Source organism: Wolffia australiana, chromosome 1, assembly GCF_029677425.1.
Source record: "Wolffia australiana isolate 7733 chromosome 1, ASM2967742v1".
NCBI lineage: Eukaryota > Viridiplantae > Streptophyta > Magnoliopsida > Alismatales > Araceae > Wolffia > Wolffia australiana.
The window spans coordinates 16,763,643-16,786,298 of NC_135835.1; the positions used below are offsets into that span (position 1 = coordinate 16,763,643).

The window sequence follows — 22,656 nt, forward strand, 5'->3', positions numbered from 1 at the left end:
TCGCGCTGCTCATCTCTCTTATATCTCTCTCTCTCTTGTTGCTCATCTCTTGTTGCCCATCTCTCTTGCGCTACTCATCTCTCCTATCTCTCTCTCTCTCTCTTGTTCCTCATCTCTCTCTCACTGCTCGTCTCTCATATATATATATATATCTTGTTGCTCATCTCTCTCACGCTGCTCATCTCTCCTATCTCTCTCTCTGCTCGTCTCTCTTATATATATATATATATCCTCTTGTTGCTCACTTCTCTCTCTCTCTTTCTTTCTCTCTCCCCTGGATGGACTGTAGTGTGAAATATTTTGGGCTCAAATACTTTTAAGGCTCCAACGGTCACCTGGGTCGACTTAACCCTGGTTAGAAATGCGGGGTCCAGTCCACAACGGCTATATCTTGTTACCGCGTATCGCAGAGTTTCTCTCTCCTTTTGGCTCATCTGAACCGTCCATCCAATGAACTCCCCAAGATCAACGTAATCGAGCCGTTCATATGGTGTAGCTCCGATGGACCCGATGCCAGATATCTCACATGATTCAGATCTCTCGTCGTTTCTTTAAATGGTCGCGCTGCTTCCACGCGACTTTCTCTCTCTAACTCTCTCTCTCTCTCTCTCTGAGCTTCGGAGATCGTTGTAGAGGAGGTATGTTCTTTGATTGCGCGTTCATCTTCTTGGAGTTTGATCGATCTTTAGTGGGTTTTTTGATTGCGGGCAAGCGTTGTTCGGGTTTTTGTCTTGATTTTTTTCCCTTCTTCAATTCAAGTCAACATCTTCTCGCTCTTCTTTTCTTTGATGCTTCGGGCGGATTTCAATTTGGTATTCCCATTTCGCGTTTTAGTGCGCATTGAGTTCTTTGATCGCGTTTTAGTACAGATCTAGAATTCTCTTCGCAAATTTGCATTTAGAATTTGTTCGTGTAATATTCGGAAGTGCATTTCTTGTCCATTATCTGAGAGGAAATTGGATTTCTGTTTTGAATTTCTGGCAGGAGACGAGAGAGAAGGCAATCGGTTATCTGACAAGCTACTGGGTTCATGGTGAGTAACCTTAATTTTCTTTATTTTTAAGTGATTTGCTCTGCCCTAGTTTTTGTCGTCATTGAATTATTGTTGATTTTCGTGGCAGGCAACAAACGAAAATCTGCCACCCAATGTGATCAGGCAGCTGGCGAAAGAGCTGAAGAATCTCGACGAATCTCCGCCGGAGGGAATCAAGGTGACGGTGAATGAAGACGATTTCTCCACGATTTTTGCTGATATTGAGGGCCCGGGTTGGTTTGAATCTTTCTAAGCTTATAATAACTATTCTTTTTAAACAATTTATTTAAACTTAAATTTAAAACCATTCGCTAAATCTTCATTCCTTGCAGCTGGTACCCCGTACGAAAATGGCATCTTTCGAATGAAGCTGTTGTTATCCCGCGATTTCCCTCAATCACCTCCCAAGGGTATGTATTTTTATTGGGATTTCGAGTTTTTTAAGGCAACTGGCTGAAGAAGATCTTAGTGTATTTTTTGGGGGATTTCGAGTTTTCTATGTCGACACGCTAAGGTCTTAAAAAACTCATGAAAAAAAAACCCACATCTACATGTATTTTTATTTGAGATTTGGAATTGTTGAAGGCAACATGCTAAAGAAGATCTTAGAAACACATGTCAATAAAAACACATCGACACGTATTTTTATTGGGGATTTCCAGTTTTTTTAGGCAACACGCTGAAGTTCTTAACAAAACTCTATGTATTTTTATTGGGGATTTCGAGTTTTTAAGGAAACCCATGTAACACATGTGGACAAACTTAAAAAAACGCATGTAAATGACAACACATCTACATGTATTTCGAGTTTTTTAAGGCAACACGCGGAGGAAGATCTTAAAAATTATATGTGAATAAAAGCACATCTACATATATTTTTATCCATCTGCCAGGCTACTTTGTGACGAAGATCTTCCACCCAAACATTGCCACAAACGGGGAAATCTGTGTCAACACGCTGAAGAAGGACTGGAACCCTAGTCTGGGCCTGCGGCATGTATTAATTGTGAGCCTTTTACACGCTAATTAATCACAATATACCCCCATAATGTATTGTTTTGCTGAACCCAGATTCAACGCAGGTAGTGAGATGCCTCTTGATTGAGCCCTTTCCTGAGTCGGCTCTCAACGAGCAAGCCGGCAAGATGCTCCTAGAGAATTACGAAGAGTACTCCAGGCATGCCAGGTCAGCGCCGCCACGTGCCCCGGCTCGATCTCCGTTGTCAATTTGCAAGGAATTCTGATGATGATGATCATGATCCTATGCCAAAATGATCTCTTTCGGCATGCAGGTTGTACACTGGGATACATGCGCTGAGACCAAAGCCAAAGGCGAAGACGCCGGCCATGTCTGAGTCCACCACTGTCATTAACGTGGACCTGCAGAAACCATTGGAACCCGCCGTCACGGCGTCGGCGCCGCCACTCTCTCCACTCAACATTGCGAAGCCTGGCGCCACCGACGCCGCCTCGGAGAAGAATGATGCTGGAAATGCGGCGGCAGCTGCCGGCGAGGCGACTTGCCCAGCGGGCGGCGGCACCGCTGCTGAACGGAAGATGCCAGCTGTGGTCAGCAAGAAGCTGGTTGATGCCCGGAAGAAAAGTCTGAAGAGATTATGATTTATTATGGCAGTTTATAGAGTCAAATATTTATTTGAAATATTTAGGAAATCAAAGTTGGACAAGCCCAGCAAAATCAAAGTTGGACAGTTGAGATCCGGTGGAATTGATTTATTCTGTCAGTTTATAGAGTCAAATATTTATTTGAAATATTTAGGAAATCAAAGTTGGACAAGCCCAGCAAAATCAAAGTTGGACAGTTGAGATCCGGTGGAATTTCTTTCCTCTTTTTTTGGTCCAAAACTGAGTGGTTTTAATCAAAGAGACAATTGGTCCATTCTGAGGAGATTATGTTCTATTTCATCGGAAAAATATTATTCTGTCAGTTTATTGTGCAAAATTTACTCCAAAAATTATTAAATCTGTCGCCAAAAAAATGGGACAGTTGAGATCTGATGGAATTTCCTCTTTTTGATACAAGTTCAAATAGTTTTTTACGTAATAGAATTTGGTGATCCATTCTATCCGTCATGTTATTTGACAATTCGGGATTCTGCAGCAAAAAATACTGAGATAATCTCTTTGAGAAATCGAGTTCGGACGAATTTCATCTTATTTAGCCTAGTTCAATTAGGATCAGTAAATGACATTTTGATTCATATTATTATTATTTTCTGAAGAAATTCACTGTCGTTTATAAAATCAATATTTACTTGCGCGGCCGTCGATGGTTAGCAACCTGGTTGACGCCCGGGAAAAAACATCCATTCGCTATATATAAAAATTATTTATCAATATAGGAGTCTTCTATGTTAAAAATATAGTTATTTAAAACACTGGAAAAATATACACCTTCAAGCCCATGAAAACTTAACTCTTATTGTCATACAAGTCAAATTATGCCACGTTTCTCCAGAACTGAAATTTGATGGATTCTCTTGCAACCCGTGGAAACAAACTAAGACAAAAAAATATTCCAGGTTCTGAGCTGAAATGCGATCTGATGGAAAATCCATCAGGCTGAAATGAGATCTGATGGAAAATATCTTTTACAACCATGAAAACCAAACTTTGACAATATACGCCACATTTTTTCTTCAATGAGACTTGATGTAATTTCCTCTTCATAATTCAAGTTCAAATAGAATTTATTTAATAAGAGAAGAAAGAAAAGAACTCGAGCCACCTCAAAATACTGGAATACCAGGCAAAAAACTGCAAATTTCTTCCTTACTTGGCCATCATGACCTTGACGAACTCGTCATAGTTGATCTGCCCATCGCCGTCGACATCAGCCTCCCGGATCATCTCGTCAACTTCCTCGTCGGTGAGCTTCTCGCCGAGGTTGGTCATGACGTGGCGGAGCTCGGCGGCAGAGATGAAGCCGTTCTGGTCCTTGTCAAAGACACGGAAGGCTTCCTTGAGCTCTTCCTCAGAGCCTGTGTCCTTCATCTTCCTGGCCATCAGGTTGAGGAACTCGGGGAAGTCGATAGTTCCGTTGCCGTCAGCATCGACCTCGTTGATCATGTCTTGGAGCTCTGCCTCGGTTGGGCTCTGTCCCAGAGACCGCATCACGGTGCACAATTCCTTGGTTGTGATGCAACCTGCTCCCCAATCATTCATATGTTGATTCAATTAGATATAAATTACAGTAATCCCAACCTATGAACAAAAGAAAAACTCGGAAAATTGCAATTCCAATTTCCAATCTTTAATCCAACAACAAGTCACAAGATATCTTCTTTCAAAAACAAATGAGTCACAGAATATCGTTTGGAAAAAAATTGTTGCAGAAAATCACGCAATTCTAGTTTCTAGTTTCTGTTTTCACTGTATCCTGCTTTGTTATCTCTACATCAAATTCCTCATAACGACATTTTTGGAAATATAAGATTTATTATTCTCTTCTTTAAAAAAAAAAAGATTTGTTATTCTCTTCATCTTAAAAAAATTCTTTTAAGGAATTTTAGAATCCTATTGCCGTTTGAATTTAACGATCAAAAGAGTGCCCTAAACGCACGGATTTGATCTAAGAAAATGGATCATAAGCAAAAGGACGGTTGTCGGTATAATGGATTCGATATGTTCGAAAATCAAAGACGAAGAAAAAAGGTTCCTTTCGATTAACGGCAAATAAGTAGGAAGCTCGAGGTCGTTTTATGCTCTTTCAGAAATTGGAATTGACACTAATGTTCAGAAAACACTAATGTTCTTGACAAGTCCTTGATCTTTTAAAATAACTTTTAAAAATAATTTTTGCATACAAACGAAAATATTACCTTCGGTACATAAATTCAATGACAACACTTTCTCTCCCTGAAGATCCCATAAACACGCTCATCACTAACGAAGAGATGTTCAACTACAGCGCGCGGAAAACTTGACGTATTCATCGCATATAAGAAATTTCATCACAACAAAGTTGAATCAACACAGAACAATATATCATTGATTTCCCCAAAACAAGACGAAAACACCGAGACCAAAAGAATGATTCGCTAGCAGATGTAATCATCTCGTCTCCACAAAAGGGAAAACGGGTTATGGTCTGAATAAATACATCAAAAGAACTCTTCACGAGAAACCAAGTTAAACCAACAAGCCAATCCCCATAAAACCCAAGTTTTAATACGAGTCAGACGCACGAAAGGAAATCAGAAAAACCCAAGATCTAAAATCAAGGACAAGATCAAATCTCATAAGGGGAAGAACGAAAACGCGGGGAGAAGGGTTAGAGGGATCTGACCGTCCCCATCTTTGTCGAACAAGCTGAAGGCCTCCTTGAACTCGGAGATCTGATCGTCGGTGAGCTGATCCGCCATGGCCTGATGGATCAAGGAAGAAAAAATGCGAGAAATTTGGGGGACGGAGATCGATCTCGACGATCGGCGAAGGAATCGGGGAGATGAATGGGAATAAAAATCGCTTCTTTTGTTGTGCAGGCGGTTATTATAAAAGTGGAGAGAGACCCCACCAGACACTCGGGACCGTTAGCCATTGGGAAGAACCTCATTTACATAAATACCCTTCGACTGATTTGGGAAAGGGATGGGAGATAGAGGCTTCGAGAGGGTTTTGGGCGAGATTTTTGGAGAGAGAGATTTGTGGATAGAAATTTATAGAGAGAGAGAGATTTGTGGATAGAAATTTATAGAGAGAGAGAGAGATAGGGGATAGAGAAGGGTAGAATGAGAGAGAAACGTTTGGAGAGAGAGAGATAGAGAGGGTAGAATAAGAGAGAGAGACGTTTGGGGGGAGAGAGATAAAGATGGGTAGAATAAGCGAGAGATGGAGATGAGTACAATAAGAGAGAGATAGAGATGGCTAGAATGAGAGAGATATAGATAGATAGAGATGGATAGAATGAGAGAGAGATAGAGATGGCTAGAATGAGAGAGATAGATAGAGAGAGATAGAGATGGATATAATGAGAAAGATAGATACATAGATAAGATAGAGTGAGAGATAGAGATGGGCAGAATGAGTGAGACAGATAGATAGATAGAGAGAGACAGAGATGGATATAATGAGAAAGATAGATAGATAGATAGAGTGAGAGATAGAGATGGGTAGAATGAGTGAGACAGATAGATAGATAGAGAGAGACAGAGATGGATATAATGAGAAAGATAGATAGATAGATAGAGTGAGAGATAGAGATGGGTAGAATGTGAGAGAGACAGAGATGTGTATAATGTGAGAGAGAGAAATAGAGATGGGTAGAATGAGATAGATAGATAGATAGATAGACAGATAGATAGATAGAGAGATAGAAATGGATAAAATGAGAAAGATAGATAGATAGAAAGATAGAGATGGGTAGAATGAGGGAGAGATAGAGATGTGTAGAATGAGATAGAGAGAGAGATAGGTAGAATGAGAGAGAGACGTTTGATGGGGGGAGAGAGAAATAAAGATAGTTAGAATAAGAGAAAGAGAGAAGCCTGGAGATATATATATATATATATATATATATATATATATATATATATATATAGATGGGCAGAGTGAGAGAGCTTCTTTGGGGGCAGAGAGAAATAGAGATGGGTAGAATGAGAGAAAGAGAGAAGCCCGGAGAGAGAGATATAGATGGGCAGAGTGAGAGAGAGACGTTTAGGGGGAGAGAGAAATAGAGATGGGTAGAATGAGAGAGAGACGTTTGAAAGGCCAAAGAAATATAGATGGGCAGAATGAGAGAGATGTTGCAAGAAGAGATATTTAGATGGGTAAAATGATAGAGACGTTAAGGGGAGAGAGAGAGATAAAGATGGATAGAACAAGAGAGAGATATAGATTGGTAGAATGAGAGAGAAACGTTTGGAGAGAGAGATAGAGATGGTTAGAAACAGAGAGAGAGAGAGAAGAGGACAAATAGATGAAGATAGATATAGGTAGAATAGGAGAGAAAGATACATGAAGAAGGAACTCCGAGGAATGATCAGAAAGATCAGGGCAAAAGATCCTTGCTTTAAAAAGTTAATAGGAGATTAATGGTTTATTAAAGCAGAATGGCAGATTTTCACGCATGGATCAAAGATCTTCCCAGACCCTAAAATCAATGATGGAATCTTGTTCCTTGATGATCAGAACAATATGGGCACAAGCAACCTTTCTTAAAAAAGTAAAAAAGAAAAGAAAATGAATGGTTTATTTACACGGGCAAAATCATTTTCATGCACTGATCAAAGATCTTTCCAAACCCTAAAATCCGTGGTAGAATCATTGTAACTGATCAAACTGTCCAGGCAGCCCAGGAAGAAGGTTGTTCTTAGGGAATCAATGTTAATTATGGCATGGGCTATTCCGCTAGGGCTCACAGCAATGGCCACCTCATCAACCCCAATAGAAACTTCAGCATACCCTCTTTCCAATCTAGGGTTCTCCAACTGCACGATTTGGGGACGAATATTCCCAAATCAGAATAAAGAAAAATCATGGAATGTTAATATTCAGATCATAATCTTACTCTGAATTTTGTGGTTGCACCCCAGAAAATAAAAGTCTCGTTGCAACCCCTGTGCCTGTGGTTTCCTCTCATCCTCCCAGGGCGAATTTCGCCTACGTGAACAGAAGCGCAAGGCCTTGCTCCCTCTGCAAGCCAACTCTCCAAGGTAAGAAGATGAGCTGATAACAGAATTTGAAAATAAAGAGTTTGATCAAGAATTCTGGTGTCTTCAAGGGGAGAATTGATGAGGAAAAAAATAGGAATTGATTCCTATTTTGTAGCGGATCGAACAATATTTCGTGAAAATCTAACAGTATTATTTCAGGTGTCTTCAACTGGAGGACTCATGGGGATAAAAGCCATAAATTAATCACCAATTTGATGAGAATCGAAAAGAAACGGGTAAAAATGTAGTCGGATTAATGATTGTATCTTAAACCCGGAGGATTAATGTGGGAAACATTGCAAGTAATCACCAATTTGAAGAGAATAGAACAAAAATGTAACAGGATTTATTCTGGTATCTTCAACTAGAGGATTAATGTGTAAAAAATAGGAATTAATCACCCACTTTGAAGAGAATAAAAAGGAAATGGGTAAAGATATAGTAGGATTAATGATGGTATCTTAAAGTGGAGGACTGATGTGGAAAAAATAGCAATAAATCATCCATTTGAAGAGACTCGACCGAAAATGGGTAACGATGAAACGCGATACATTCTAATGTCTTCAACTGGAAGATTAATGTGTAAAAAATAGGATTTAATGAACCATTTGAAGAGACTCGAAAAAAATGGTTAACAATGTAACATGATGAATTCAGGTGTCCTTAATTGGAGGATTACTGGGGAATAATATATTAATTTATCCCTAATTTGAAAAGACGAGACCAAATTTGGCTGCGAATTTCACACGATTAATTATGGTGTCTTCAGCTGAAGGATTAATGCGAAAAAATAGGACATAAACACAGAATTTGATGGGACTTTGAACAAAAGTTATGCGGAAGAAACACGAATTATTAATCACCCAATTGAATAGAATCGGACAAAATTGGGAACAAAAGCAACTGAGATAGAATCAAAGCACCAGCGAGACCGGCAGCCTTGGCAGCAGAGACAGGGTCGACCAGCCACCCCCGCTTATCCTTGAAGAACTGAGAAGGAAATTCAACCGAACTGAACCGAACCAAGTTGGCAGCCAAGTCAACTGAGCCCGAATGGGAAGACATCAGAGAAGATGAATCAGTAGCAAAGGGAGAAACGTAACCAGGCCGAGGATGATGGAATCTGAGCGAGACCCAGGTAAGTAGGACGAAGAGGGAGAGAAGGAAGGGAAAAGCTTGGGGCTTTTTCAAGAACAACATCGCAGAGGAGATCCGAGAAGGCGCTGAAATCTGCAATGGCGGCATTGCTTGCTCCCCGGCGACGTTCTGGAGCTGGACGACGCTGATTCTCCTCGGATTCGCCATTACTCCAAATCGACGATCTTCCCAACCGCAGTTCAAGAGAAAATTCCCTTTGCGATTTCCTCCAAATTTACTCCTAGAACAGTTGAAGCAACTCCTACCGAGTATTTATAGAGCTGAACAGATGACGGAACGAATAAGATGACGAATTGCTGACGTGCTCGATTACGGACGACGGAACTAATCCCGGCAGGATGACGGATGACGATGACGGACGGAACTAATCCGGTAGGATGACGGATGACGGATGTGGATGACGGAACTAACGTAGATAAGATGCCGGTACGGATGACGAGACTACCGCCGATATGATGATGGATGACTGATCTAACACCTACAGCGTGACGGATGATGGGACTAACACCGATAGGATGACTGATGACGGATGACGGATGGGGAATGACGAATAAGGGATAACGAACGAGGAAGAAGACGAGACGGATGATGTTATGGGTTTATGGATAATGATACTAATAGGGGGATGAACAAGGGGTGGAGGGCAAGTCTAGTGCGCAATCGTCTGGGACGGGCACGCTGTACTGCTTGGAACGGTTTTCGTCCGTTCCAGTGCTAATTTTCTTGGGGTAGTCCAAAATCGTCTCGGCAAAAAACTTTACCGTCAGGGAACCTTCCAGTTGGGACGATTCTAATTCTGTATGACATCCAGAATGGAAAAGGATAGACTTTCCAATTCATAGAAGTTGTAAATTTTCATAAGAAAATCATAAGAGGCAAATTGAGTACATTCCACCTGCATCCTGGTCCAATGCCTGTGACAGGATGGTTTTTTCTCCCCGAAATGATAAATTATCTCATCCCTCATCTGGCGGACAAATTTCTGTATTGTCCAACATTTGAGGCCCTAGATGGGATGGTATTTCGTCCCGAGAAGAAAAAAACTGTTGAAAACATGCATTTTTAGTACCCTGTCTGATCATATTTACATGTTTACTTCCATTATATTACTTATTTGCATGTTATCACACTTAATATGATAAAATCTATTTTTAAGATGATATTCTGAATTTTCTGCATTTTATATATTTTTAGGGATTTTTATGACAATAGATTACGAAAGAATATAGTTTTCGGAGATAAAATATGATTTTATTGGAATTTTTGACATTAAAATTGGAAAGATGTGATTTATCTAAGTCGAAATATATATTTATATGTATTTTCTGTGTTTTATTTTATTTTATATGAATTTTAGAAGATATTTAAAGTCTTTGTTTCGCACTGCCACGTGTTGCTGTTCGATTCGTCAAACGCAATGAATTAAAACTACAGAGAATGATTGGCGACAACCAATTATTAACTCCGTTAATGATTGACGTCAGCCAATCAGTTGGCTACGCCATTATGACATCACAAAAAGTGATGCCATAATGGCCTTTTACTAACGAATTTGACTTTTTCTGCGCATGGATGACGTGGACAAAACAAACAAAAGGCCTCCTTTTTTGCAAAAAAATGCACGCATTGACTGAGGAAGCAAAAAGACAAAAAACATGTTTCTTCTCTCTCTCCTTGAAAATCAATAGACTGCTGGGCGACGTGGCGCAACGGCATGGCGCCACGTGTACACGTGGGCGCCACGCGTACACGTGGGTGCCACATGTACGCGTGGTGCCATGCCGTTGCGCCACGTCGCCCAGCAGTTTATTGATTTTCACGTGTACATGTGACGCAGACGATGTGGGGTTTTATTGGACTGTCGCTGACGTGGCTCACGCTGACGCGATGCCACATCACCTACGAGAATAATAAGAGAGATTAAAATAATAGTATTATTATCTATTGTCTTTTTCTTTCCACGTGTACACGTAGCTACTCGTGAAAGCATGCGCGGGAAAGACGAGAAGACATAGATTTCAAGTGATTTGACAGTTCAACCGAAACAGAAAACGAGGAAGCGCCAGAGAGGATGAGGAGGAGAGAAAAAATCAAGGGATTGGATTGCTCCAACTTCAAACGGCCATATCTTTTGATATACAACTCCGATTGAGTTGAAATTTTCAGCACTGCTTTGTCCCCCCCTCCTCTTTTCATCCATACCCTGCTTGGACTTGCTTTATACTTGTGTGGGCTGACTGAAAGATAGTGAGTTTTGAGATCCATCAAGTGTGTTCTTGGTGTCCTGGGTGCATGGGGAGAAGCATTGGAGAAGAGGGGGAGCTTACCGGCACTCGCAAATGGTCGTAATGTTAGCGGAACTTAAGGATTTAAGGTAAATCTCTTCGCCTTACATTGCTATTTTCTCGACACCATCATAAGCTTAATTAGGGTTTCTCATTTTCTTTTCACTATTCTTTCACTCCCTTACGTAACCCCTATCTCGTCTATATCATTTCCATCACACGGTTCTTACATTCAGTCACTATCGTATTCTTCGCACTCTCTATCTCATCCGCATATCGTTACACATAATTCTACGTTCACTTCCTCTTTTCTCGCTAATTTAAGTTGAATTATAGCTATATACAACATAGTACTCGATATTACTATCTCGCCTACTCTATTAAATCCTTAGTCATCATTCTCTGAGGAGACGATCCGTACTCATCACTAACTAAATATTCTTAAGTACGGTTAAATATATTTTTATTGAATAATTTCAATTACTAACGATGATATTATCAACCGTTTGTCTGCATCTGTGCACCTTAATTACAAGGCTAATACTGGGAGGGATGATGTGATGATATTAGGGCAAAGAACAAGGCAAATAAAGGCCCGAAGGGTGGGAAGAATAGGAAGAATGATAATTAGATGAATGATGGGACGGATGACATGATGATACCGGGGCAAAGAACAAGGAAAATAACGGGGCGAACAATGGGAAGAATAGGAAGAATGATAATCATAGGAAGGATAGGACAGATGACGTGATGATACTGGGGCAAAGAACAAGGCAAATAACGGGCCAAACAATGGGAATGATAAGAAAAATGATAATTAGATGAATGACAGGACGGGTGACGTGATGATACTGGGCAAAGGATGGTGCGAATAAGAAGATGAATCTTTGGATGAAAGATGAGATAGATGACATGATGATACCAGGGCAAATATGTGATAATTGGACGAATGACGTAACGGATGACGGGGCGAATTACAGGGCAAATAACGAGACAGATTACAGTTGTAACCCTAAATATAGTGCAGGGGCGCGAACAGAATACTAATTTTGTCCGTGGACGAAAAAATCATCTCATCCAGGACTTCGGACGATTGACAGGACGAAGAATCATCTGCTCGTCCCTGGACGAGCCGATTGCTTCGTCCAGTGGGAGTATACTATGCGCCTGACAAGTCCACCTGCCTGAAGCACGTGCTGTGCCACGTATCAATTTCTGAGTGGTCTAATGCTGACGCATGCCCTGTTTTGTCTCGGGACGTTGGTCGGGATGAGAATTTCTTGGACGGGATGGTTTCAGACAGGACGGGACGTGGACGAAAAAAGGGACGGGACGAACCCTGGACAGGACGAGTTAGACGAAAATCTTAAAATTGGGACGTAGGACGGGACGAAATTCGTCCCGTCCCGTCCACGTCCCGACGATCCGGAACTTGAACCCTAAAGCAGATGAAAGAGTTCCGGCCCGTCCCGTTCAGTCCGTCGTCCATCTTATCATCCGTCGGATCTCAGATCGACGGTGAATAGCAGCTCCGTTCCTCCCTCTTATCCTCCCGCGAGGCAGAGCAAGTTGCTTGTTCTTGCTGCAAGAACCCACAAAAAACCCCGCAAAAACCATCGCAAAAATCCCATCTTTGGAGGTTCATCGGCGGACCCATCTCGGGAAAATGGAGTCTTCTTCGTCCCTCGCAAGAACCCTAATCCCCAATTCGGACCTCTCCTTCTCCTCCTCGCTCGCCCCCTTCCCGGGCCGAATTCGCTTCAATTCCCCCAAATCCTTCCTCCTCGCGGCGAGAATCCCCGTCCACGCGGTCGCCATCGGGGAAGAACCCCCCAAGAACAGCCCCCAGCGCCTTCTCCGAGAGCTGGCGGAGCGCAAGAAGACCGTCTTCCCGAAGAAGAGAGTCCCCCCCAAGAAATTCATCCTCAGGCCCCCCATGGACGACGCCAAGCTGATCGATCGATTCCTCAGCAGCCCGCAGCTCTCCCTCAAATCCTTCCCTCTCCTCAGTTCTTGCCTGCCCTCTTCCCGTCTCAACGGCGCCGATCGAACCTGGATCGAAGAGTATCTCCTCGAAGCCAAGCAGGCTCTCGGGTACCCGCTGGAGCCCAGCGATCAGCTCGGAGAAGACAATCCCGCAAAGCAATTCGATTCCTTGTTGTATCTCGCTTTCCAGCACCCTTCTTGCGAGAGGACGAACGCTCGGCATGTGAGAAATGGGCATTCTCGGCTGGGTTTTTTGGGGGAGTATGTTCTTGAGCTGGCCTTTGCGGAGTTGTTCTTGCAGCGGTATCCGAGGGAGTCGCCGGCGCCGATGAGAGAGAGGGTGTTCTTCTTGATCGGGAAGAGGTTCTTGCCCAAGTGGATTAAGGCCGCGGGATTGCAGAATTTGGTGTTTCCCTTTGATGATATGGATAGGATGATTCGCAAGGATAGAGAGCCCCCTGTGAAGTAAGTTTTTGAACTTGCTTCAACTAGAAAGATTCAGGATAGCTAGAAAGATTGCTTTGCAAACGGCTGTTTCTCTCTCTCTCTCTCTCTGTTTGTTTTTTTTCTTCCTCTCTCTCTCTCTCTTTACTTTTTTTTTTTCTCTCTCTCTCTCTCTCTTTACTTTTCTCTCTCTCTCTCTCTCTCTCTCTCTCTCCCTTCTGTTTCTCTCTCGTACTGTTTCTCTCTCTATTTCTCTCTCTTATTGTCTCTCTCTCTCTCTATCTCTCTCTCCCTTCTGTTTCTCTCTCTATGTCTCTCTCTTATTGTTTCTCTCTCTCCCTTCTGTTACTCTCTCTATTTCTCTCTCTTATTGTCTCTCTCTCTCCCTTCTATTTCTCTCTCTATTTCTCTCTCTCTCTCTCTCTCTCTTATTGTTTCTCTCTCTCCCTTCTGTTTCTCTCCCTTTTGTTTCTCTCTCTATTTCTCTCTCTTATTGTTTCTTGTTTCTCTCTCTATTTCTCTCTCTTATTGTTTCTCTCTCTCCCTTCTGTTTCTCTCTCTCTCTCTCTCTCTATTTCTCTCTCTTTTTGTTTCTTGTTTCTCTCTCTCTCTCTCTCTCCCTTCTGTTTCTCTCTCTATTTCTCTCTCTTATTGTTTCTCTCTCTCTCTCTCTCTCTCTCTCTCTCTCTCCCTTCTGTTTCTCTCTCTATTTCTCTCTCTTATTGTTTCTCTCTCTCTCTCTCTCTCTCTCTCTCTCTCTCTCTCCCTTCTGTTTCTCTCTCTGTTTCTCTCTCTTATTGTTTCTTGTTTCTCTCTCTATCTCTCTCTCCCTTCTGTTTCTCTCTCTTATTGTTTCTTGTTTCTCTCTCTCTCTCTCTCTCTCTCTCTCCCTTCTGTTTCTCTCTCTTTTTCTCTCTCTTATTGTTTCTTGTTTCTCTCTCTATCTCTCTCTCCCTTCTGTTTCTCTCTCTTATTGTTTCTTGTTTCTCTCTATCTCTCTCTCCCTTCTGTTTCTCTCTCTATTTCTCTCTCTTATTGTTTCTCTCTCTCCCTTCTGTTTCTCTCTCTATTTCTCTCTCTTATTGTTTCTTGTTTCTCTCTCTATCTCCCTCTCCCTTCTGTTTCTCTCTCTATTTCTCTCTCTTATTGTTTCTCTCCCTCCCTTCTGTTTCTCTCTCTATTTCTCTCTCTTATTGTTTCTCTCCCTCCCTTCTGTTTCTCTCTCTATTTCTCTCTCTTATTATTTCTCTCTCTATTTCTCTCTCTCTCCCATCTGTTTCTCTCTCTATTTCTCTCTCTCTCTCTCTCTCCCTTCTGTTTCTCTCTATCTCTCTTACTTTTTCTCTCTCACTCTTATTCTCTCCATATTTCTCTCTCTTACTGTTTTTTCCTCTCTTTCTCTCACTCCTATTCCCTCTCTCACTCTTTTTCTCACTCTTATTCTCTCTATTTCTCTCTTACTGTTTTTTCTCTCTTTCTCTCACTCTTATTCTCTCTCTCACTCTTATTCTCTCTCTTACTTTTTCTCTCTCTCATTCTTATTCTCACTCTTACTCTCTCTCTTACTGTTTTTTTCTCTCTCTTACTGATTCTCTCGATTTCTCTCACTGTTTCTCTCTCCCTCTCTTATTTTCTCTCTCCTCACTCTTATTCATTCTCTCTCTCTCTCTCTCTCTCTCTCTCTTATTTGTCTCTCTTAGCTGTACCCAATTGGTGCAGACGAATTGATTCAGAGGAAATTTCGAGCTTTTTTGTGATTCATTTGTAACATTGTTGTTTATATCTGCAGCGATAGACTAAGGTATTGTTAATTTGGGTTTTATTTCGTTTCTTGGACGGTCAAATTAATCATTATTCTTATACCTCAGATCTGTGTTTTTCTGATGATCCATAAATGACTCACTTATGGTTCATTTAAGGATTACAAGAAAATTGCTCTTTGAACCACTGTTTCTCTCTCTGATGGCGTCATTTTAGCTGTACCCAGTTGGTCCAGACGACTTAACTCATTGGAAATTCCGACCTATTCTTGATTCATTAGATGCATCAAAGTTTAAACACATCATGGAAATTTACGGATAATTAATAAAATTGTTATGTGGACAACTGTCTGCCTCTCTCTCTCTCTCTGTGCATTTCTTACCTCTCTCTCTAGTGGCGTTACTTTAGCTGTACCCAGTTAGTCCAGGAAAATTAGTTCAGAGGAGATTTTCATGTGATGCAGGAAATTTTATCTGATTGTGTTTCTTTCATTTGGGTTCTATTTTATTTGTTCAAAACGGTCAAATCTTGATGAAAATTTCAACTTCAGGTCTGTGTTTTGGGCTCTGTTTGGAGCCATCTACCTCTGCTTCGGGATGCCGGAGGTGTACCGGGTGCTCTTCGAAGTGTTCGGAATGGACCCCGAAGACGAAGACTGTCAGCCCAAGCTGAGGCGCCAGCTGGAGGACGTAGACCACGTCTCCGCCGAGTTCGAGGGCCGCAAGCTGAGCTGGCAGGACGTCGCCGCCTACAGGGCAAGATATAAATCTCAATTTGTTCATGACCCTCCTAAACTTTGATCACATATTTTTTCTAAACTTTGGGGTTGTTTTTGCTGGATTGTTTGCTTGCAGCCTCCTCAGGATGCTCTATTCTGTCATCCAAGGCTCTTCCGGGCGTGCGTGCCGCCGGGTATGCACCGGTTCCGGGGTAATATATGGGACTTTGAGTGCAGGCCCCAAGTCATGCAGGCACTTGGCTACCCCTTGCCCTCAAAAGACAGCATTCCAGAGATCACCCAAGCCAGGAACATTGAACTTGGCCTTGGCCTTCAGGTTCTTTCTCTCTCTATCTATCTATCTATTTCTCTCTCTCTCTCTCATCTCTTTGTTCTTAAATATTTTAATCGAATTCATGTTAGCAACAGGAAAAAAATCCTTTTTTTTGCCTCTTTACATTGCCTCTTTTCTACCAATTTACATATCTATGGAAGAGATTCAAACTCATATTTATCCCTTTCTCCCTCTGCATTTAAGAATTTTCACTGTGCTCTTATATCTTCAGGAAAGATTTGATGTTTATACCTCTTAAAATTGATCTTTGTATTTAAATATTTTCTCCCAATTCATGCATCTGTGGCAAAGATTCAATTTTTCTGAATGTTTACATTACTGGGCAGCTCTGCTTTCTTCACCCTTCCAAGTACAAGTTCGAGCACCCTCGATTTTGCCTGGAACGGCTGGAGTACCTCGGCCAGAAGATCCAGGTAATATTTCTTTTGATCAAATTTCCTTCCCTCTCCTTCCATTAAAATTTATTTGTCGCCCACTGTGCTGAAAGCTATAGCTGATAACAACAGTACTACTTCACTTCTCACATAGGCAGGATGTTGATATGAATACTCCCCCACAACACCTGCTTCTCATTACAGTGTGAACCTTCAACCTTAGCTCTGATGCCATGTTTAGATTCAAGCTCCGACTGTTCTAAAAGCTATAGTTGATAGCAGGGGTGCAAATGCACTTCTTAACTTTGGCAGGATGTTGAATTCAATACTTCCCCCGTCCGTTTACGGTCTACTTCAATCTGGGTCCTGCTCTGCTTTGCAGGATTTGGTGATGGCGGAGAGGCTGCTGATGAAGCACCTCGATGCGCCGGGGCTGTGGCTGCAGCAGAAACACCGGCGGCTTCTTTTGAACAAGTTCTGCGGGCGGTATCTGAGGGAGAAGCATCTGCACAAGTTCATCATCTACGGAGAGTCGGTGCAGGACTCGTACGAGCACAACCGGCGGCTGAGAAACCCCGCCACCACCGGCGTTCAGCAGGCCATCCACGGCCTCGCCTATGCGGTTTACGGCAAGCCCGACGTCCGACGTCTCATGTTTGAGGTTTTTGACTTTGAGCAGGTCCTTCCCAAGCCCGTCTGAGTCCTCATTTTCCTGTACATAAATCCTTCATTCTTGCTCTTTCTTCGTACTACTCTCCAACAACCCTTCCCCTTGTTGAGCAGCAGCCTATTTGGGGTGTCTTTTTCTTGATGATGACTGATGATTGGCCAATAAGTTAAATATTTATTGGAATTTCCCAGCCGAGATTTGTTGTTCTCTGTCCTGTCAAAAGTCAACGATATCAGCTGGAGTATTTTGATGCGACGTACTCTGCAATTGCCAAACTGGATGTGAGGCCAGGTGACTCTATGCCGAACAAGTTCACCAGCCCAGGCAACCCGTGAGTCTCCTCGCCCTGCAGTATTTTTGGAGGAAATAAATATCAGCCTTAGAGAGGGGAGAGAGAGAAGCAGAGAGAGAGAGAGAGAGACAGTGACAGAGGGAGGAAGAGAGGGAGAGAGAGAGAGAGACAGAGTGAAAGAGGCAGTGACAGAGAGGGAGAGAGTAGGGCTGGGAAATTTCTTGTTCGGCGTGGAACGAATGCTGTTCGACAACAAACGAACAAGGAAAAATCCTTGTTTGCGTTCGTGTTCGGAGCGTTCGCGAATGCTACGGGTTTTGGAAAAGGGTAAATAAACTGTATTCTCAGAGAGATAGAGAGAGGGAGCGAGGGGAAGGGCAGGGGAGAGAGAGAGAGAGAGAGAGAGAGAGAGAGAGAGAGAGAGAGAGAGAGAGAGAGAGAGAGAGAGAGAGAGAGAGAGAGAGAGAGAGAGAGAGAGAGAGAGAGAGAGAGAGAGAGAGAGAGAGAGAGAGAGAGAGAGAGAGAGAGATGGGGGGGACGGGAGAGGGGTGCGGGAGAGAGAGAGAGAGACAGAGGGAGGGAGGGGAGAGGGGGGGCGAGAGGGGAGGGAGAGAGAAACAGAGAGTGAAAGAGAGAGAAAGAGGCTCTGACAGAGGGAGAGGCGGGGAGAGGGGGGAGAGAGAGGGAGAGAGAGAGAGAGAGGGAGAGAGAGAGAGAGAGAGAGAGAGAAACAGAGAGAGAGAGAGGCTCTGTCGGAGAGGGAGAGAGCGAAAGAGAGAGAGGGAGAGAGAGAGAGACACTCACAGAAAGAGACGGAGAGAGAGTGAGAGAGAGGGAGAGAGAGAGAGAGGAGAGAGAGAGTCAGAGAGACAGAGGCAGACAGACAGAGAGGAAAGAGTACCAGTGTCAGGTCAAAGTGCGATCAATGCTATGAAAGAGAGTGAGAGAGTATTCAGTGTCAGGGAGGAAGGGAGAGAGACTCACAGTTCATCATTCAAAGGGGTTTTCTAGAACTGGATCTCATGGGTGAGGCTTTTCATTAATGGGTGCAAATTCCAGTCTCCGTTTTTCTCAATTCGAACAGAGAAATATCTTCATAATTTAGGCAAGCAGAGAGAGAGATCAAGCTCAATATTCTCGTGATTTTGAAAATTAGAGGGTCAAGGACTAGTTTTTCGGAACTTCCAGAGCAATATCTACTTTTTCAGCTTCTTATAATTGCATGATATTTCTTAAGAGACCAAAAAAATACCTGAATGAGAAAGTCAGCAGGAGGATTCCCAGGGCCAGAAAGCTTGACACGAATACCAGCGTATCCAGGCTCCAGGGATCCATCTTTGAGATTTGGGTAGTATTTTCTAATTTCAGAGTAGAATCTGGCAGAACGGCTAGGGTCAACGGAGTAGTCAAACCTGATAGCCCAGAAGAACCGATGTGTCAAATTTCCATCAATTCAGTACAGTTCTCGTAGTAAATTAATCGAAATATTAAATATGTCGCTTTTTATAACCTAGTGCAAAAAACAAGTAACTAACCCTTATAAAGAACAATGGATCTCTACACATTTTGTAGATATATAAATGCTGCAACAAGAGTTAGGCCACCCTAACAATAATTATCTTTTTATGAAAACCAAAAGCAAACTTGGCAGTGTATTGCAAGATACACTGATACCTACAAGTTGATAAATACCTTGTGCAAAAAACAACTAACCCTTACAAAGAACAATGGATCTCTACACATTTTGTAGATATATAAATGCTGCAATAAGAATTAGGCCACCCTAACAATAATTATCTTTTTACGAAAACCAAAAGCAAACTTGGCAGTGTATTGCAAGATACACTGATACCTACAAGTTGATAAATACCTTCAAATTTTCAAAGATTATTGTAAAAATCATATACCTGCCGAGTAACATTGATGTTTCATCGGGAGAATCAATCCATTCCACATCTGGTCCAAATTTGACGCTGCCGCACAAATCGAGAGTGACGTGGACGCCAAGGCCTCCATCCTCAGGAATTGGATAGATCAAGCGTCTAAAAGGGTTTTTCATCCCACTCATGGTGAAGTAACAACCGCGAGCACAGTAACATGTCGGAATGAATCTGTGGTTTAATCCATGAAATCTTTTCGCCAAGGAGACAGCGCCAAGACCAGCAGCATTGATAATAAGCTTTGGAATCACCACGAGCTGGGGTCTGAGAGGAGAGGCCGAGACGGATTTGTCTATCTCTTCTGTTTCGGAGATATGCAAATGAAGTTTCCCTTCTTCAACATGCCCTCCAATGATCGTAGTGTTGAAAGATACCATGGTTTTATGGCTCTCAGCTTCTCCCTGAGCCCAAAAAATACTTAATCAGCTGAAGAAGAAAGAGAGGATAAGATAAAAGAAAAGAAATTTAGTATGATTTTTTGGGATTTTGTCGATGTGATGAAATACCGTAAAAAATTCAAAAACGGAAAAAAATCGAAGTGCCGACTGAATAGGTTGCGGAGCTACTTCAAGAATATCTTGGTCACACGGTAAAATATGAACACAATCTATGCACTTGTCGTTGGAAAGACTGCTATCCATCATATATTCATATATTCTAGATGTAATTACATCAAGATACAAAAAACATATATTCTAGATGTGAATTAACTTTCACCTCGGTGTGCCTCTTAGGTAGCGTTTTGAATTTTCGAGTAATTTAAGTAAAAAAAAAGTTAACCCTGGTCTTTTCATTTGAGTTTTTTTAACCTAACGCAAAAGAAGACCAATGCTTGACCTTTCATTTAACTGTTGAGACCCACAAGTAAAACTTCAGATTCAAACATGAATCATGATTATTGGTTATGCTTCAACCAGGTCGAGGAATAAGGAGACCTTTCCTTTTGTATATCGAAATATCTGAATTAAATTATTGATTTCTCAAAAATAAGCTTGCTTTCTAAAAGGACAGAGTTATAAATGTTCACGAGTCATTGTCATTGGATGGTACTAACATTAATTTCTTCTCAAGCTCACTGTTAAAAAATGTTCTGAGCAAATAGAAATTAAGCCCCAATAGAGAAATTTTCGTCTAAGTCAGCAACCATTTTCAACAGAAGTTTAGAGTTACAGAGCAAATTATTTCAGAGAAAAGATCCATTAAAACCTTTCACGTCTACTCTGAAATCTCCTTCACGTTTCAAACTTTTAATATGTTTTCCAAATATATTCGAACAAGTAAACACAAAAATTAAAAATCCAAAAAAACTAGTGGGAATCAAGAAACTAACCAACATCGAAATCATCAGAGAATGGGAATCAACAATGCCGGAGCAAGCCGACAACAATGCTTTGACGCAAACAAGCTCAGGCTCCATATGCATTGCCTCCCTGGCATCAAGCATTTTCAATCCCTCGACTCCATTCTCTTCTCCCCGTCTCTTGAGTTTCTCCAGACTTGGGATCTGCGCGGTCCCTGTGGCGACAATTAGCTTGCCCAGCTTGCTATGAGGTATTCCTCGTTCGGAGCAATACCTGTACAGCAAATCCCGCCCTCTAACACAAAATTTCGCCTGCGAGAAGATTTCAGGGGGGATAATTCAAGTAATCAGACAAAGCTCCTCATGATGAGCTGAAAATTGCTTCAATTTTTTGTTTGATCGCAAAGTTTATGATCAACTTTTATTTAACAATCATGTTTTCTATGATCAGACAAAGGTCGTAAATTCATGAGCACATTAGAAAAGACGTTTGCCTTTTTTTTCTGGACATGATTGTTTTTAACAATCAAGTAATCAGTTCATTCCAAAAAAAAAATCAAGCAATCAGACAACAGTTCATCCTGAAGTGTTTGAAATTGCTTCAATTACTTGATTTGATAGTAAATTTACGATTGCATCGAGCAACGATGTTTGTCCTTTTTAATGAACAAGAAATCAGACAACAGTTCATCCTGATGTGTATGAAATTGCATCAATTTCTAGAATTGAAAGTAAATTTACGATTGCATCGAGCAACGATGCTTGCCCTTTTCAACGAACAAGCAATCAGACAACAGTTCCTCATAATGAGATGAAAATTGCTTCAATCTCTGGATTTGAAAGGAAATTTAAGATCAACTCACAAAACGACGTTTGCCCTTTTAAAAAAACAACATTAAGATCACAGATTTTCTCCTCAGACGAGTAGGATCGCAGAAATAAGATACGGATCTCGCGTTTTTTCACCTTGAATGAATCGAGAGGGTAGTAAATGCCGGCGTGGACGACCTCGCTGTTGCGAGAGCTCGTGCCGGTGCCGAATGTTGGAGCAGACTCGAGCACAAGCACGTCCCTGCCTCTAATGGCGAGCTCTCTCGCCACGGCGATCCCGACGACGCCGGCGCCGATCACCACCGCGTCGGCCGTCTCTTTCGGCGCAGATTCACAGTGAGAAATCCTTCTCGCCATCGCCATTGCTCGTCTCATCGCTCCTCCACCGCGTTCGGATCGCGCAGCTCAGCGCTCGTCGCTCGTCGTCTTCGTCGTCGCCTTGCACGAAGAACTACAAGTTCTTGCTAATAAAAATTCAGGGATCGGCACGCGTCATCCGTCACACCACACGTTACCGTGACGGAAACGTGACGGATGACGTGACGGTGACGTTTTTAGGGACCCGTGACGGTGACGGATGACGAAGTGGTAGTGACGAGGATGTGACCGTGGCGGGGTGCCCAGGAGGCGTGACGTGACGGATGACGGCTGGAATTTTTGGAAGGTTAGAATGGACAGAAAATACATATGAAAATTATTATTTTTAATCTTTCCGACGGCTGAGATTTTGCCACGCGACGTGGCCATTTCGATTTCCTGGCATTTTGCACAGAAGTCCCTGTTTTTTTTTGCACTTGCAAACTGACACCCTCTATTAATAGTTAGAGATATACCCCTC

At 42.1% G+C, this 22,656-nt stretch overlaps 5 protein-coding genes across 5 annotated transcripts; 2 read left to right on the forward strand and 3 right to left on the reverse strand.

Annotated features, from left to right (window-relative positions):
- The first annotated feature begins 540 nt into the window (after window positions 1-540).
- On the forward strand, window positions 541-2,775 carry UBC22 (ubiquitin-conjugating enzyme 22). The gene is made up of 7 exons (XM_078582211.1): window positions 541-638; window positions 985-1,033; window positions 1,122-1,266; window positions 1,366-1,443; window positions 1,927-2,039; window positions 2,116-2,219; window positions 2,326-2,775. Exons 2-7 carry the CDS (start codon window positions 1,031-1,033, stop codon window positions 2,651-2,653), a joined length of 771 nt encoding a protein of 256 aa, XP_078438337.1. The 5' UTR covers window positions 541-638; window positions 985-1,030; the 3' UTR covers window positions 2,654-2,775.
- A 777-nt stretch (window positions 2,776-3,552) lies between these two features.
- CAM3 (calmodulin 3) lies at window positions 3,553-5,540 on the reverse strand. The gene is made up of 2 exons (XM_078582223.1): window positions 5,340-5,540; window positions 3,553-4,197 (listed from the first exon to the last, which is right to left on the reverse strand). Exons 1-2 carry the CDS (start codon window positions 5,413-5,415, stop codon window positions 3,824-3,826), a joined length of 450 nt encoding a protein of 149 aa, XP_078438349.1. The 5' UTR covers window positions 5,416-5,540; the 3' UTR covers window positions 3,553-3,823.
- Window positions 5,541-7,187: 1,647 nt separating this feature from the next.
- Window positions 7,188-9,078, reverse strand: LOC144708776 (RmlC-type cupin). The gene is made up of 3 exons (XM_078582215.1): window positions 8,628-9,078; window positions 7,560-7,684; window positions 7,188-7,479 (listed from the first exon to the last, which is right to left on the reverse strand). Exons 1-3 carry the CDS (start codon window positions 9,007-9,009, stop codon window positions 7,276-7,278), a joined length of 711 nt encoding a protein of 236 aa, XP_078438341.1. The 5' UTR covers window positions 9,010-9,078; the 3' UTR covers window positions 7,188-7,275.
- Window positions 9,079-12,733: 3,655 nt separating this feature from the next.
- LOC144708794 (Ribonuclease III family protein) lies at window positions 12,734-17,650 on the forward strand. The gene is made up of 5 exons (XM_078582230.1): window positions 12,734-13,598; window positions 15,889-16,093; window positions 16,193-16,393; window positions 16,738-16,824; window positions 17,168-17,650. Exons 1-5 carry the CDS (start codon window positions 12,814-12,816, stop codon window positions 17,483-17,485), a joined length of 1,596 nt encoding a protein of 531 aa, XP_078438356.1. The 5' UTR covers window positions 12,734-12,813; the 3' UTR covers window positions 17,486-17,650.
- On the reverse strand, window positions 16,629-22,255 carry LOC144708799 (FAD-dependent oxidoreductase family protein). The gene is made up of 5 exons (XM_078582238.1): window positions 21,954-22,255; window positions 21,018-21,299; window positions 19,655-20,088; window positions 19,000-19,159; window positions 16,629-17,801 (listed from the first exon to the last, which is right to left on the reverse strand). The coding sequence occupies exons 1-5, from the start codon at window positions 22,191-22,193 to the stop codon at window positions 17,688-17,690; spliced, it is 1,230 nt and encodes a 409-aa protein (XP_078438364.1). The 5' UTR covers window positions 22,194-22,255; the 3' UTR covers window positions 16,629-17,687.
- Window positions 22,256-22,656: the final 401 nt, after the last annotated feature.